Consider the following 15224-nt stretch of genomic DNA (forward strand, 5'->3'; position numbering starts at 1 on the left):
TCAGCCAGATTTTACTTTTACTGCTGAGCATTACAGCAGTTCCAGTTTTCAAAGCTATACAGGATTCTCAGAAAAAAAAAGGATCACTCATGATAGTCATTTCACGGCAATTCGTGTGTGTGTGTGTGTGTGTGTGTGTGTGTGTGTGTGTGTGTGTTTACTCTGTTGAGCCTCTTATGAATAAGGGCTTTCCTTTAAAAAAAAAATATGTTTTGCAACATGTTCAGCTATGATGGTATAGTAAATTAGTGAATTTTGTATTGTCTTATTTAGTCTTTGGCAGTAACATGTAGCACTAGTTGTATCTACTGTTGGTAATAGCTAGTAAGTGCAGCAAAAATCAATACAGTTTTCAAATAATTAACTTATTTAAGTATGTATAATTAATATATTGAATGCCTTTAAAATTAGTTTCAAATAGCCGTTAAGGAATTCGAAGCAAGATATAAGCGCATCTCCAATATGAAGCAATTTATCGGCTTAAGACAGATCAGACTTTGTCAAAAGGGCTGAATTATTATGTAAATCCTGTTATATTCTTACTTCAAATAATCACTTGATAGTACCTCATAGGTTTTATGACTGTTAGTTTAGCTGTCAGTGGTTCTCAAACTCTGGTGAGTGTAAAAAATATGGAGTGAAATTGTAACCTAATAGTGTTAACTTCAACAGCACTAAACATTGCTAATTTAATTAGAAAAGGTTGAATAATAGCAAAATGTATTCATAATGATCGGAGAACTTTTATTTGCTACTCCTCTGGTTGGCATGTTCCCAGACAGGAAATACTGAATCATTCATTACTGTCAAATCTCTAACAGGCTCCCTACTGGTGTAGGTGACACCTCAATAAGTAAAACCATTCCCTTTGTTCTCCGGCACAAAAATTCAGAGCGCTGTATAGAAATGGTCACTTACACAATGAGAAACAAAGGGCCATTGCACTCACAAACACAAAGCACAGCAGCTACAGGTAAAGAGTCTCAGCTTCTCTGGTTATTTCCTTTCAATTCCCAGAAGTCACCTTCGCTGATAAAGACCAAGGACTTCTATTTTCTATCAACAGCTTCTGAGGTTTTAGCGATAAAAAGTGAAATGTTGCTGGGGAGTTTGAGAAAGGGACAGTTTCAATGGAAAAGATGATGATGATGTCAAGGTTTTTCTTATGTTCTCGGCACATCTCTTCTTGATAGTTGTGCTAGACATTTTTGGAATCAGTGCATTAGTCCAGGATGTCTGAGTGAAATGCAGCTCTGTTGTCTCTTGGTCGCTCGACAGTTCCAGTATTGGTCAGGTATAATGGTCCTCTTTCACTCAGTTGAAGAGACAGCAGCTTTCTGAACACTTTATCCACAGAGCACATACAAAGTTTGCTCCAGTCATTTTTCAGAACCATATTTAAACAAGAGCCTCTGTTTATAATACAAATCTTCACAGTACATACTTCATGTCTAAATATCATACACATTTGTTATAATATAACTGAATAGAGATACACAGAGATAGCTGAAAACTTAGCTAGTCCACAGAAGCAGCACCTTGACTTCATTTCAGCTTGATCACAATAATATACAAATGCACAGACAGGCATCTGTCTGTCAAAGGCTCCCACACTCAGAATGAGAACTCTGACAGGTGGAACCGGACTATTTAGAGAGAAAAATAGAAGAACAGAATCGCTGTACAAATTTAGAGGGAGGAATAGCGCCACACGGTCCACTTCCTCTGAACTGCACAGGTGCTCCCATTTGCTTGGTACTAGGAGAATCCTTGGCATGCCCCCTGTGCTCTTTAGCGTTCATTGATAAGGATTTGAAGGAGTAGCAACAGAAGGCTGAAGGCAGCTTGAAGCATTAGACTGTGAGGTGAGGCAGCGTTTAGGAGACTGTTAGATGACATGGTGGAGTGGCCCACCAGTAATTCATTTCCCAAGACCTGGAAAGAGACAGGGAAGTTAGTCTTTTCATCTTTTCATGACTTCCAATCTCTTTAATTGTTGTAAACGCTTTGAGTTTCATGTGTCATTACTGCTCATATAAAAGCAGATTAGTGATTAGGTGCCAAACACAGATATGAATTAATGTCCTTGTGTCATCTCTTGTCAAATACAAATTTATCTCTTTCACCTTTGAAATTTCTCTTTTCATTTTCAGTAAAATTAAAATACTTGGACTTTGTGGGAGCTACACAAACATTTCAAAGAATGTGGTTCATACCTGATGTGCTCATTTGATTGTTTCCCCCCACCTCCTGGTCTAGTCTGTATTGGAACCTGCTATTCAGCAGTCGTCTGCAGCTTCTGTACTACATCTCTACCTAAAGTACATCTCAATATAAACTATTCAGTAACCACTTTAACTTAAATCCATCTTGTTCCACTCCCATTGAATTTTTACATATTTATTTTCTTATTTCACAACAAGACACTCAAAGTAAAGTTTTTAGTTATCATCATTGTATACAAAAGCTATGCAGTGAAGCAATGTAGCCCAAATTTGCACTTCCCAATGCAAATACAGGCAGCAACTTGGGTGAAAAATGTGTTTAAAGCTGCACCGTGAAAAACCCTATCAGCTGGGACTCTCCTACAGACAGTGGTGTGTGTGTGTGTGTGTGTGTGTGTGTGTGTGTGTGTGTGTGTGTGTGTGTGTGTGTGTGTGTGTGTGTGTGTGTGTGTGTGTGTGTGTGTGTGTGTGTGTGTGTGTGTGTGTGTGTGTATGCAAGGCGTAGATAAAAGTGCTGCATAACTCTGTGGCTAAATGAGACTTGTAGTAAGAAAGCAGTCTGAGTGCTCAAACAGACACGCTGTAAGTACCAGGCCATTCTCTCCTGCTGCTACCAATAATCACAGGACAAACTTAATGATACTTTTAAACTTTGCTTTTACATAGAGAAAGGGAGAAAAGGATTCAGCCTAAAGACAAGTGAGCAAAAATGTAGAGCTTAATGGTACATAAGTACAAAAATCTTTCTATAACTAGAATCTATCTATTATTGTACCTGTTTAGGGATTTGTAATGTGGCTATATTCACAAAAGTAATAAAAAGGACAATTTAGCTTTGCTTGTGGTTCACCGTGAGGACTGAAGTAAAGCTAAAGTGGAAGCAAGAGCTGCTTCCACTGCTGAAATGCAGTGAGAAGACCCTCACACACACAATCGCGTTTTGAAATGGTTTCTGTGTCAGATTAGGTGATCATAGTCAAAAATGTAATATATTATATTGTAATGTATTATACTTAATGTCCTCCCCAAGAAAAATGGCTGGCTGCAGTGCTACATTGGACCTTGAACATGCGCAGCCTGCTGCACATGGATGTGCCAAAGACTAGCTGCAGTGGTCCATTGAATATTTATGTGTGCAACTTACATTTTTATGAATAAAATTTAACCTAGGCGCCACAGATCATCACTTGGCAATGAAAACAGTATTTTTTATACTTCTCATTCTGAATAAAGAGAGTGAACTTGCTATTGTGCTGTATGTGTATGCAGAAGTTAAAATGCACTACATATTTATTTGCACTGAAATGAATTAACAAAAAGGTAAACCTTATTTCGAGACTTCCTAATCAGCACCCCGTGTCAGCTTGGTTAGGGTATTATCTGGCTAGTATTGTGTTGCCTAATGCAAGTATTAGCAGCAGTATTAGTTATAAAAGTGTCCCATGATGGTCCTATATAAGGGTGAATTCAAATGTCTTGATGCATGTTCAATCATCCAGGTAAGTAAAACTCCAAAAGTTGATCCTGTTCATCTGGACGAAGCGTTTTCAGTGGGAGAAACGTTTCGTCACTCATCCAAGTGACGGCTTCAGACTGATGAGTGACGAATACTGATGAACAGAATCAACTTTTGGAGGTGAATTCAAATGTTTATACCTTAAAAAAAATGGTCATATTAACACGATTTATGTCATTTTTCAGCAGACAAATTCCATTTGGAATACGGAAAATGAGCAGCTGAAACAATAACACAGACAGCAACAAATCTCACTGTCGTTGTCTCGGTCCTGTACAAAATAATTTCAGAAGCCTACAATGTTGCACATCTGAGAAAGTTGTTTTGCCAGAAATGGTTCACTTCTAAACGTGGGATTTTGTAGAGATGCAAGAAAAGAATGACGAGAAAACTGCACACCTGTGTTGGTATTATTGTATCCAGAATGTTCCTCATAGTTTCTATGGTTCCGGGTGGAGAGGTGGTGCTGCTGTTTTCTCTTCTGCCTTGGCTGGTTGTGCTGTACTGGCTGTGAGTCGGCTGTTGGTCTGATTCCCTTCCAAACATCATGAACGCATTACCTGAAACATTAGATATAGCAGTAAAAAACGTTACTATTCCTCAGCAGCAGCACCTTGGTGTTTTCATTGAGTTACATTCATGTCTTATTCAGTCATGACAGATGCCTCCTGTTCTGCGTTGTAAATCTTGCATAAGAGGTTCTCCTAGGCCAAGGCCAGTTTGGATTTGGACAGCATAGGAGAAAAGGAAAAAAGAAAGGCGAAAATACTCAGTATTCTCTTCAAGCATCCAAACTGCACCTGCCTCTCCACATCGACCTCATTAACACTTAGACCGTTTGCACTGGCCAAATAACTGTGAGACGTCTCTGTATCTTTTCTAGGCAGGGGGCCCGAGGAAAGACTGGCCAAAGATTCACCTCGCTACACATACCAAAGATTTTCTCAATGTGTACAGGTTCTGTGATAGATATATGCTTGCCAGGGTCAGTAATAAGGACATTCATTATTCACACTCCAGAGCAGAGGTCATAAAAATATGAAGGAAAGAGAGGAAGTTTAAAAATTTGCATGGAAAACAAAGAGACTAGAGAAAGACATAATGCAAATACATGTATGGCAATGGTGACTAATTTATGTTGTGTCAGCTGAGAGTGTCTGAGAGTTACAGTTTAAAAAAAGCATTATATACATTATATACAGGGAGTGCAGAATTATTAGGCAAGTTGTATTTTTGAGGAATAATTTTATTATTGAACAACAACCATGTTCTCAATGAACCCAAAAAACTCATTAATATCAAAGCTGAATGTTTTTGGAAGTAGTTTTTAGTTGTAGCTATTTTAGTTTTAGCTATGTCAGAAATATACATTTCTGACATTCAAAAACAGAACAAAAACAAATCAGCGACCAATATAGCCACCTTTCTTTGCAAGGACACTCAAAAGCCTGCCATCCATGGATTCTGTCAGTGTTTTGATCTGTTCACCATCAACATTGCGTGCAGCAGCAACCACAGCCTCCCAGACACTGTTCAGAGAGGTGTACTGTTTTCCCTCCTTGTAAATCTCACATTTGATGATGGACCACAGGTTCTCAATGGGGTTCAGATCAGGTGAACAAGGAGGCCATGTCATTAGTTTTTCTTCTTTTATACCCTTTCTTGAAGCCACGCTGTGGAGTACTTGGACGCGTGTGATGGAGCATTGTCCTGCATGACAATCATGTTTTTCTTGAAGGATGCAGACTTCTTTCTGTTTCTTGGCCCAGTCTTGACGTTTCAGCTTGTGTGTCTTGTTCAGTGGTGGTCGTCTTTCAGCCTTTCTTACCTTGGCCATGTCTCTGAGTATTGCACACCTTGTGCTTTTGGGCACTCCAGTGATGTTGCAGCTCTGAAATATGGCCAAACTGGTGGCAAGTGGCATCTTGGCAGCTGCACGCTTGACTTTTCTCAGTTCATGGGCAGTTATTTTGCGCCTTGGTTTTTCCACACGCTTCTTGCGACCCTGTTGACTATTTTGAATGAAACGCTTGATTGTTCGATGATCACGCTTCAGAAGCTTTGCAATTTTGAGACTGCTGCATCCCTCTGCAAGATATCTCACTATTTTTGACTTTTCTGAGCCTGTCAAGTCCTTCTTTTGACCCATTTTGCCAAAGGAAAGGATGTTGCCTAATAATTCTGCACACCTGATATAGGGTGTTGATGTCATTAGACCACACCCCTTCTCATTACAGAGATGCACATCACCTAATATGCTTAATTGGTAGTAGGCTTTCGAGCCTATACAGCTTGGAGTAAGACAACATGCATGAAGAGGATGAAGTGGACAAAATACTCATTTGCCTAATAACTCTGCACTCCCTGTATATAGACATTTCAACAAATATCAGCAAGTTCTGCAAGGAAAGCTGTAGCATCCTTGTTACATGGCTACAGATAATCAAAGAGTGTGTCAGTGTACTTTAGTTTAACAGTTTCAAGCACTTTGGTTAGCAACACTATAAAAATAAAGTTTGGCCTATGTTATCTTATAAAGGTAAACAACAAAATGCTCACTACGTAAGTCAACAAACGTATCAGCATTGTTTCCCTCTTAAATAACAGGAGAACCTGGCAGATTAAATGCATGTACAGATGTGTGTAAAATACCTTTAAATTAACAATGAAGAATAAGTTAAAAGAATAAACATAAAACCAAAGTTCAAATGCAGCCTATACTTGCTAATTTGATAGTATAGATAGTATAGTACAAATAGGTGCTCTGTTTTAAAGATCAGATATCAATCAGATCTTTAAAGAATCTTTAAGATTCTCTTTAAGAAAGAGGTTTTTACAAGTATCTAAAGCAGGAAAGGACTATTAGTTTTCCAGAGCTTCCATAAGACACACGGGGCAGTCCCAATTTCTCATGTGGCCCCTTGAGAAAATTAATTGCCCACTCCTTTTCTAAACTCTTTTTTTTCTTTCAGAGGTGAGCAAGAAACAAATTCTTAGACACAATTTTTATCCCTTTTTTTGTTTGTTTGTTTGTTTCTCTTGGGCTACTAGAAATTTTAAAGTAATGTTATTGTTCTTTAGACCTTGATATCTTATGTCTGTGAAGGTTCTCAGTCATCCAGGTCATTGTAGTCAAAGGAGCTTGCAAAGAAAAGCGTCTTTCTACCTACCCACCAAGGTCTGAGGGATCTTCCAAGAATGGTGTGATTATTTTCCTGAGCACTGATTGGTCAGTAGACAGTGCTTTTGCACATTTATCTCTTTTTTGATCACTTTAACACACCTGGGGAATTAAAAAATTTCCAAAATCTTCAACAGCATTTATTTTCCATCAGTTCTTTAAATAAGATATGATAAGTTTTAAATAGGCTAATAATTACAGGGTTGCTTACATATAATTCAGTTAGAAGTGACTGTCTGAAAGAGCAGGTGGAATTACCAAGAAACCACATAAAGTGCAAATGATCGTGCAACATTTAAAAAAGTGTTTTGTTTCATTCATAAATGAAAGAATGAACCAGAGGGAGTGAGAAAGAGCACACTCTGAATTTTACAAAGAGACCTTTGATTTAAACACATCTCTCTCTGTGCCAGTGATGAAGTATGCTGGAAAACATTTTTCTCACTGAATCCCAACAGCTCCATCCTATCATTATGCCTGCCATGGAGCTTAATTTGGTTTTCATATCAAGCCCCTTGAATGTCCTGTATTACAGGTTATCAGTGAAAATTATACTGATTACAAAATTCATTTTTTCTGTTTTATCTTACAAATGAAATTACACTGCTCAACCAGGAGTTAAGTGGAAGGATGTGAAACCACAGAAATCAGAGCGAGCCAGCAATTTGGGAAAACAGGATTTGTTTCATCTCTACAGTTGCAGGCTCTGTCTTTTTACCTGTGCCAGATGCAGTTCAATTTCACATAAAGTAATGTACTATATAGTGAATATAATATGAAATATAAATGAGCAAAATTGTTAATATCCCCAGTAAGTCTCCCTGAAGTTTAACCCCTAACTTCATTCTGTAAACACTGAGTGGGTGGATGGAGCAGGGTGTATTTGTTTGTGTATGTGTACCTGCATGCATGTCCATTTTCATCTTTGCTCCTGATTTTCCTGCACAAGTTCCCAACAGTGTTACATTTCATGCACTTACACCTGTCATCCTGTACATCCTGCACACTTTACCCTCTTTTTTGGGAACTACTCAAATCGACTGCAAGTCAGTGGTGGAACGCAGCACTTCGCCTGTGTTACTGTGTATCCATCAAGACAGTGAAAAGATTTTGAACTCAGAAATTGTAGAAGAGAGGCGAATTTGGAAGATAATGAATGCAAGGCCTTTTGCTTTTATTGGATAGGACAGTGTAAACTCTAGTTAGAAGGGTGGGGAAGGAGTGTATGTGTGTGGGGGGTAACCCATAGGAAATGGTCTGGGGCAGAGTCAAACTCTCTGTCTAAATAAATAAATAAATCTTGTTACGATTCGGTGTTGTCAGTGTTTTGTTTTAGGCGTGACTGTTATGTGTTTCCTGCTTTACTCTGAAAGTCTGTCTTATCTCAGTGTGTTCAGTTTACGCTTCCTTGTCTCGTCAGTTCTGATTTGCCCCAGCTGTGTTTCCCTCCTGTTGTCCATTCCCTGATTGCTCCCTCTATGTATTTAAGCCCTGTGTTTCAGTTTGTCAGGTTGGCGATCTTCCCCCCCGGTTGTAAATAGTTTGGTGTTTTGATGTAAATAAATGTCTTAGTTTGCTTTGATGTAAATAGTTGTCGATACTTTCGTTTTGGGATTTTTTTGTGGAGACCCGTAGTAGTTTTTTTTTGTTTTGTTTTTTTCCTTTATTTTTATTTTCCCTGTGTTGCACGCCGGTTGCCTAGGCCGGGGTGTAACAATCTGGGTAAATTGCCAGATGATTAAACATGCAACTATTTTGCTGGTAATACCTGAAATTAGGAAAGAAAATCAACAGCCTATTTATGCAAAATAATTCGTAATTTTATTGAGGGAGTTATATTGGAGGGGTCATAACCCCCCTAACCCCCCTGGAAATTACACCCCTGTGCTCAACCGTTTAAGGCAGGGCTGCCCAATCCCAGTCCTCGAGAGCTACTATCCTGCAGCTTTTAGATGCATCCCTACTCCAACACAGCTGAATCAAATGGTTTGATTACCTCTCCAGCATGCCATCATGTTTGGCAAAGGCCTGATAACAAGCCATTCATTTGATTCGGGTGTGTGGGAACAAGGATGCATCTAAAAGCTGCAGGACGGTAGCTCTCGAGGACCGGGATTGGGCACCCCTGGTTTAAGGTATAGCAATGCATATGACAAGGATGAGCTTGACCATAATTTATGCCAAGAACAAGCCCAACACCAGCAAGGAGAGAAAACTGTTGAAATTGATTGGCCTTCTTCCCCAAGGAATGAGCGACCCCGCAGAACTGCCAGCATGGTGCAACCATGACCAGGACCTCAAATCTGATTAAGAACTTTTCATCCCAGATGCCACTAAAATTCATCAAGAAATGTTCCCTGTTCTAAATTCTGTTCTAGATCCAGTGACAACAAATATATAAGAGCTGCAATGTGTGACAAAACAAAATGGGCAGGCAGTCACAGTATACTTTCATCAAGTGTAGGAAATACATATGCAAGACCCAGCAAAATAGTCCCTCATGTGTCATATAGATCAGCAGACACGGGCTATTTGTTTTCCAGAGTGGCACTAATCTAGTCCGTTTCACAGAAGTAAACAGTTAGTTACCAGAAAACCTTCCTTCATTTATATTTGTTCAAGATAAACATATTTCTTTCTGCCTACAGTATATCTTGATTATGATTGATTTTTCTTTTTTCATTACATTTTGTCACGAGTATCACTTCTGTACATACGTGTGTTTTAACAGCGGTAAATTCTAAATATTAACCATACATGTGGTCTCCAATGCTTGCCATTGAGAAAAAGTAAACATCCATAAACTGCTATGGTTGTACCCCGCGTCTCGCCACGTGGCGGCTGGGAAATGCTTCAGCGCCAGCAAGTCCCTGACATGGATAAGCGGAAGAGAATGGATGGATGGTTGTGGTTGTATTGATTTAATAACACAATAAATGTTGGCAGAGTAACAAAAATATTGACATTACACAGGCAAGGGTTAATCTATAAACCAAAACTTACAAAAAAGGCGCATTAACCCTTTCTTTTGAACCACATATCACCAGTTAAACAGGCTGCCAACAGCATAGTCTAATGATTTATTCCCAAATATCTCTAAATGAACACAATCCTACAACAAAAACCTGAGTCTGTGCACTACTTTGTTGACATTAGAGTAAAAAGGTAGCACTCACTGAGACAGATGTTGTCTGTGAAATATCCCAGGAAATTCTCACACTCTTCTCTCTGGCTCCCACTGGCTGAGCATGAGCACCATGGGGCTACGCTGGACGTGGAGTTGTCAACATAGTTGGGAGTTATTGTACTTCCTGCAGAGAGACAGCGCCAGCCGTCAATCAATATTAAATGCGCATTGCTTTTGAGTTGTTACACTGTAATCATGATGCATTATTTTCTGAAGCCTTAATGGACTCTGCATTCTCTATACACTGACCTGATGTAAAAGCATGGTAATATTATAACACCACAGGTTAGATTAGCTGCAGTCATATTATATAATAGAGTGATGCTGAAAAATGCTCCAATTTTCTCTTTTTTAGGTCACAGAAGTCTCTGGCATTGAGATTGTTTTCTGTTCCCCCCGCGCCCCCCAACATAGTGTTGGTGGGATTTCAAGTACTTTAATAAATACAAGACAAGAATGAAAACGCCAAGTGTGTGTTTGTGCTGAGGGGCACCATTTGAGATTCTTGAAATGCATTAGGTTAGCTCCTCTTTCCAGTGCATGGAAAAGAAATGTCTGCTCTACCTGCTCCTTTTCTTTTGCCACCTGTTATAAAACAGATTAAACCTCACTCTGCATAAAGAGCTTCAGTTTTTTCTGCAATGAGAGATATTTATACTTATACCATCTTATACCAAGCTGAACTTTGTCTTTTCGTTCTCCCACTCAATCTTAACCTGTTCTGTATTTATTAATTTAGCTTCTAGCTAGCTTTTGCTCATTCCGGTGCATTTAAGGCTGCACAGTTTTCTCTTTCCTTCTCTCTCCCAACATATGCCACACAGCGTCACTTACATACTGTCTTTTTCCTCCTACAGGTGGTGATTTTATGTTTTCGACTGTGTGTTTTCGCTCTCCGTGTTACATTCCAGATGTTCACATACCTATAAGCCCTGTGTAGGCAAGGAGGCAGGCTCCATAGTTCTCTTGCTTGCAGCCACTGGCAGATGTTTTGGACGGTTCACAGTCATACTGAAACTGTGCCAGACGAGACCTATAAAAACACAAAATGCATACTAGTTAGGAAGAACACAACAGAACTCTACATTTTTATCTAAAAGGTTTGCTGATTTCATTTTTACATATCATTTCTTACTCTAAGTAACTTAAGTTATAACTCAGTCATTTAATTAAGAGTTTGCTGCTCCAACATTAAAGAAATATTGCAGGCCATGGTGAAGAGTGAAAGCACTGAGCTGTAATGTGAAAGTGATAGAAAGAGTAATATATTTCATTCCCCAGACCTGGGATCATTAGTAAAGCCCTCTGAGTCTAATGGGGCTGTGGAAAAATAATGGCCATGACCAGAGATAGCAATGAGTGATAACTCTGATCCATCTGGCTCTTTATCTGTGCTAAATATTTAATGTGTTATTCCAACAGGCTCTCTGGGGTGTTCTAACCACTGGTGGTACAAAGCTTTAGGGTAAAACAGCAGGCCATTTTGTTGATTGAGTGGCTGTTTATTTAGTTTCAAAGAGCCATACGATTGAACAGCACTGGCCTAAATATGTATGGAGAATACAAGTAAAATCTATATCCAAGAAAAACAAGAGAAACTAGAGTATTTAGCAATATCAAAGCTGGAGTAAACAATTATCTTAGTGCCGTGTGTTGCTGTATCAAAATAAGATGCATAGTGATAAATGCTTTCCAACAAAAAACTTTTACTCATGCAGGTTGCTGAAGAAGGCTGCATTTAGAAATTTTTTTCTTCTTCTGGGAGAAAATGCCATCTGCAATTGATTAACTAGTTGGTAATACCCTCGCTCTTACTTTGAAAGAGTCGTTTTTGCTGTTCAGTCCTTTCCGTTTCCTGCTTTCTCACCAGCTACCTTCTCCAGAGAGAAACTCTAACTTCAGTAGCTGGTGATGTTAGTCTTGTTCTGCCCTGGAAAATTTACTTCAGGCTTGAATTACCCTCTAGCCAGAACCTGTAGCAGGTGAAAAACTGGTTTTGGCTCCAAAGCAGAACAAGAAGTACAACCGTGACCTCACTGGGGAGGTGTCTGATTATATCTGCTGGTTATTTATTTCCCAAAAACTGAAAAAACTGTTGAAAAATTATATTTGTAAGGAGAAACCAATAACATGTTGATATTATATAAATAATTTACGGATGCAAGCAAACCTCCTTTATGTTTTGATGCATACATTTGCCAAGTGGAGTCTGTTATTAGTCTATTATTACGTATTTACTTCTGTTCCTACCTGCACACATAGTCAGCTTTGCAGATCCTCATCTGTGCAATGCAGTTGGGTTTATCCACCGTTTCATACGAGCAGCTGGGCACAATGGTCTGCCTTCGACGCTCTGCACAGGCTGTGTCCGTACATGGGCAGAAGAGCAGCTCATGTGTATAATCAGCAGGAACACGGTCAAAGAACCTGCGCAGGGCCTTATTGCATTTGGGCCGGTTGCACAGGCCTGACTTGGCAGTGGGTTTGATACAAGCCGAGACATATTCTGTGCGGAGCTTCTGGCACAAGTCGTCCACATTGCAAGCCTTGGCTGCATCCAGGCAGCGATTCACAGTTGTCATGCCAACATCAGAGTCTGTGGACGGAAGTAAGGTTAGTGACAAGGTTTCAACAGAAAACTAATCGAGAGGTTTTGTGTGTATGTGAATGAGAACATAAGCATGTACTAGTTTACCAATTCATCCTGATGAGATGTAATCTCCTGTTGTTAAAACATCAGATAAGGAGTTTGGAATTGAACATCAGGTTTAAGGAGGAAGTGTGTGTGTAAACAAAAAATGGGGGACTTGTTTTTGACTATCAGAAAAACAAAAGGAGCATCAGACGAAGAGTCTGGCCTTCAGTGCTTTGAACATAGCACAATGTCATAATTTTGAATGATTGGTTGATTGCTTTATTTCAACTCTTAACATATTTAACACCCCTCTATGACCTTATACTGGAGAAAATTTTTTTTTTTTTTTTAAAGTGTTTCATATTTGGTAGAGCGCAGTGATTAGCACTATTGCCTCACATCAGAAGGTCCTGAAGGTGCGAATCGAGCCAGGGCCTTTCTGTGTGAGGTTTGAATGTTTCTCTGTGTTTGTCTGGATTCTCCCCTTTGCAGTCCAAAGACATGCAGCTAGTAGGGTTAGGTTAACTGGTCTGTCTAAATTGCTCATAGATATGAATGAGTGTGTGAATGGTTGTCTGTCACTCTGTTAGCCCTGTGACAGACTGGAGAACTGTCCAGGGTCTACCCTGCCTCTGGCCCTATCATAACTGAGATGCGCTCCTTTAATCTGAATATTGTGAATCTTTGAATTTAATTTGCCTTTTAAATTGTACCCCGTCCCCCAGCCCAACAGAAAAATTATGAACACTCAATTGTTCCTTTTTTTCTAATTTGAATTCCACAGGGTCGCAGAATTTAAACATGACAGTAAGAAAAGAAAAATTGTGCTTTCACAAAACCCAGTAAGACGTGCAATTCTTGTTACTTTTCTGCAGAATGTACACCAGAACGTTTACATGTATTTACCCACACCTCCACAAAGTAGGTTAAAGAAGGTATTACCAGAGAACAGTAAAGAATTTTAATGTATTATTATAGAGTCCTTAACTTACGACATAAAGCGCCTTGGAGTATTTGTTTTACTGATTTGGTGCTTAAAAAAAACCTGAATTAAATGCAAAGTGATTTCTGAGTTGCCATGTCCTTTGCTTTAGACAAGACTGAAATGCTTGTCAACAGCTAAAATACTTCACTATCAGACTTTTAACTACTTACTTTTTATCTTTTACTTTACAAGATCTCATCTTCCATTTCTTATTTCATGGTGACTGTAAATCTTCAGTCGTATGTAACATCCAATAGCACAGGTACACAAACTTATTGTAACAAGTTATCTTTTGCATCAGAACACTATTGTTATACTAATGTAATATTGAATTAAAGGTTTTGACATCTAAAATTAAGAGTCTATGAGGTAAAATTTTAGATGTCATGACTAATTATAAATTAACATGAAACATAACATGTTTCATTATATTATAGGTAAAATATATCAAAATCATTAGGAGTTTTTTGTTTGTTTGTTTTTTTAACTAAGGATGTGTTGGATTATAATGTCCTGCATATAAGTTACTGTTCACTTATACTTCCTGTTTTTTCTTACTGTGTGGAACTGTGGGGAATGACCCTCAAAACAATAAATCCAATAGTTATGTTACAAAAAAAGAGTAATAGGGGTCATTAACAAGTCTGGATATTATGATCACACTGAGCCATTGTTTCTCAGGTTCGATATGATGAAACTGGTTTAAATTAAATGCAAACAAATGAAATGTGTTGTTGTTGTTGTTGTTGTGTGTTTTTTTTTTTGTTTTGTTTTGTTTTGTTTTTTTTTAAACAATGCTAATTAAGTTCAAGATAAATCTAAGGTACTCTCAAACTGCGTGTGAAGGTTTTTCTCAGTGTGGGAGATTAAGTTTGACTTGAGAGATTTTTTTTCTATTTTATTATAATAAAGCAAAGAAAGAGATTCAACAAAGATTTATTTCTGTTGTTGGGATTAAATTGTGGAATGATGTTAATATGTGCATAAAAATGTGCAATTCATTATTCTGTTTGTTGATGTTTGTTAATGATAAGAATATAGGCGGGGCATAAATATAGGGACTACTGAGCCTGTTCAGTGATTTATTAGTATTATTATTATTATTATTATTGAAGAGTGTTTTTTTTTTTTTTGCTCGTAATATATGACGACTGAACTAATAAATATATATCAAATATTTCTGTGTAGATCTGCCACTGAAATGAGCAGCACAGTGATTGCAGCTTTTGCTACTTTGTGACAATTTGTGAATGAGCCTTTGGGATTTATGTTGGGAAATGTGGAAGTGAGCTGACCTCTGTGAGTTGTGTACTTCAGAGATGAGTGATAAGCTTGTTTACATATATATTTTTTTTAAAGCTGGCAGGTCCTCTGGTCAAACTAGATGAAGACAGCGGTGCAGTTTATGAAATGTCAACGGAGAAAAGTCAGCAATATTTTAATAACTGATTTATTTTTAGTTCTTTTTTTGGGCTAAATGCCAAATATTTGGTCC

General features: G+C 38.4%; 1 protein-coding gene across 2 annotated transcripts in view; it reads right to left on the minus strand.

Annotated features, from left to right (window-relative positions):
- Positions 1–723: 723 nt before the first annotated feature.
- gfra4b (GDNF family receptor alpha 4b) overlaps positions 724–15224 on the minus strand; it is a 60231-nt gene continuing 45730 nt past the window's right edge. For both annotated transcript variants that reach the window (XM_026146515.1, XM_026146504.1), the window contains 5 exons: positions 12360–12705; positions 11033–11142; positions 10099–10233; positions 4141–4301; positions 724–1935 (listed from right to left, as the gene is read on the minus strand). In XM_026146515.1, coding sequence (XP_026002300.1) covers positions 1792–1935; positions 4141–4301; positions 10099–10233; positions 11033–11142; positions 12360–12705 — 896 coding nt within the window. In that variant the 3' untranslated portion in view covers positions 724–1791. The remainder of the gene's footprint in view (positions 1936–4140; positions 4302–10098; positions 10234–11032; positions 11143–12359; positions 12706–15224) is intronic.

This window comes from Astatotilapia calliptera, chromosome 2 (assembly GCF_900246225.1).
Source record: "Astatotilapia calliptera chromosome 2, fAstCal1.2, whole genome shotgun sequence".
Lineage (NCBI taxonomy): Eukaryota > Metazoa > Chordata > Actinopteri > Cichliformes > Cichlidae > Astatotilapia > Astatotilapia calliptera.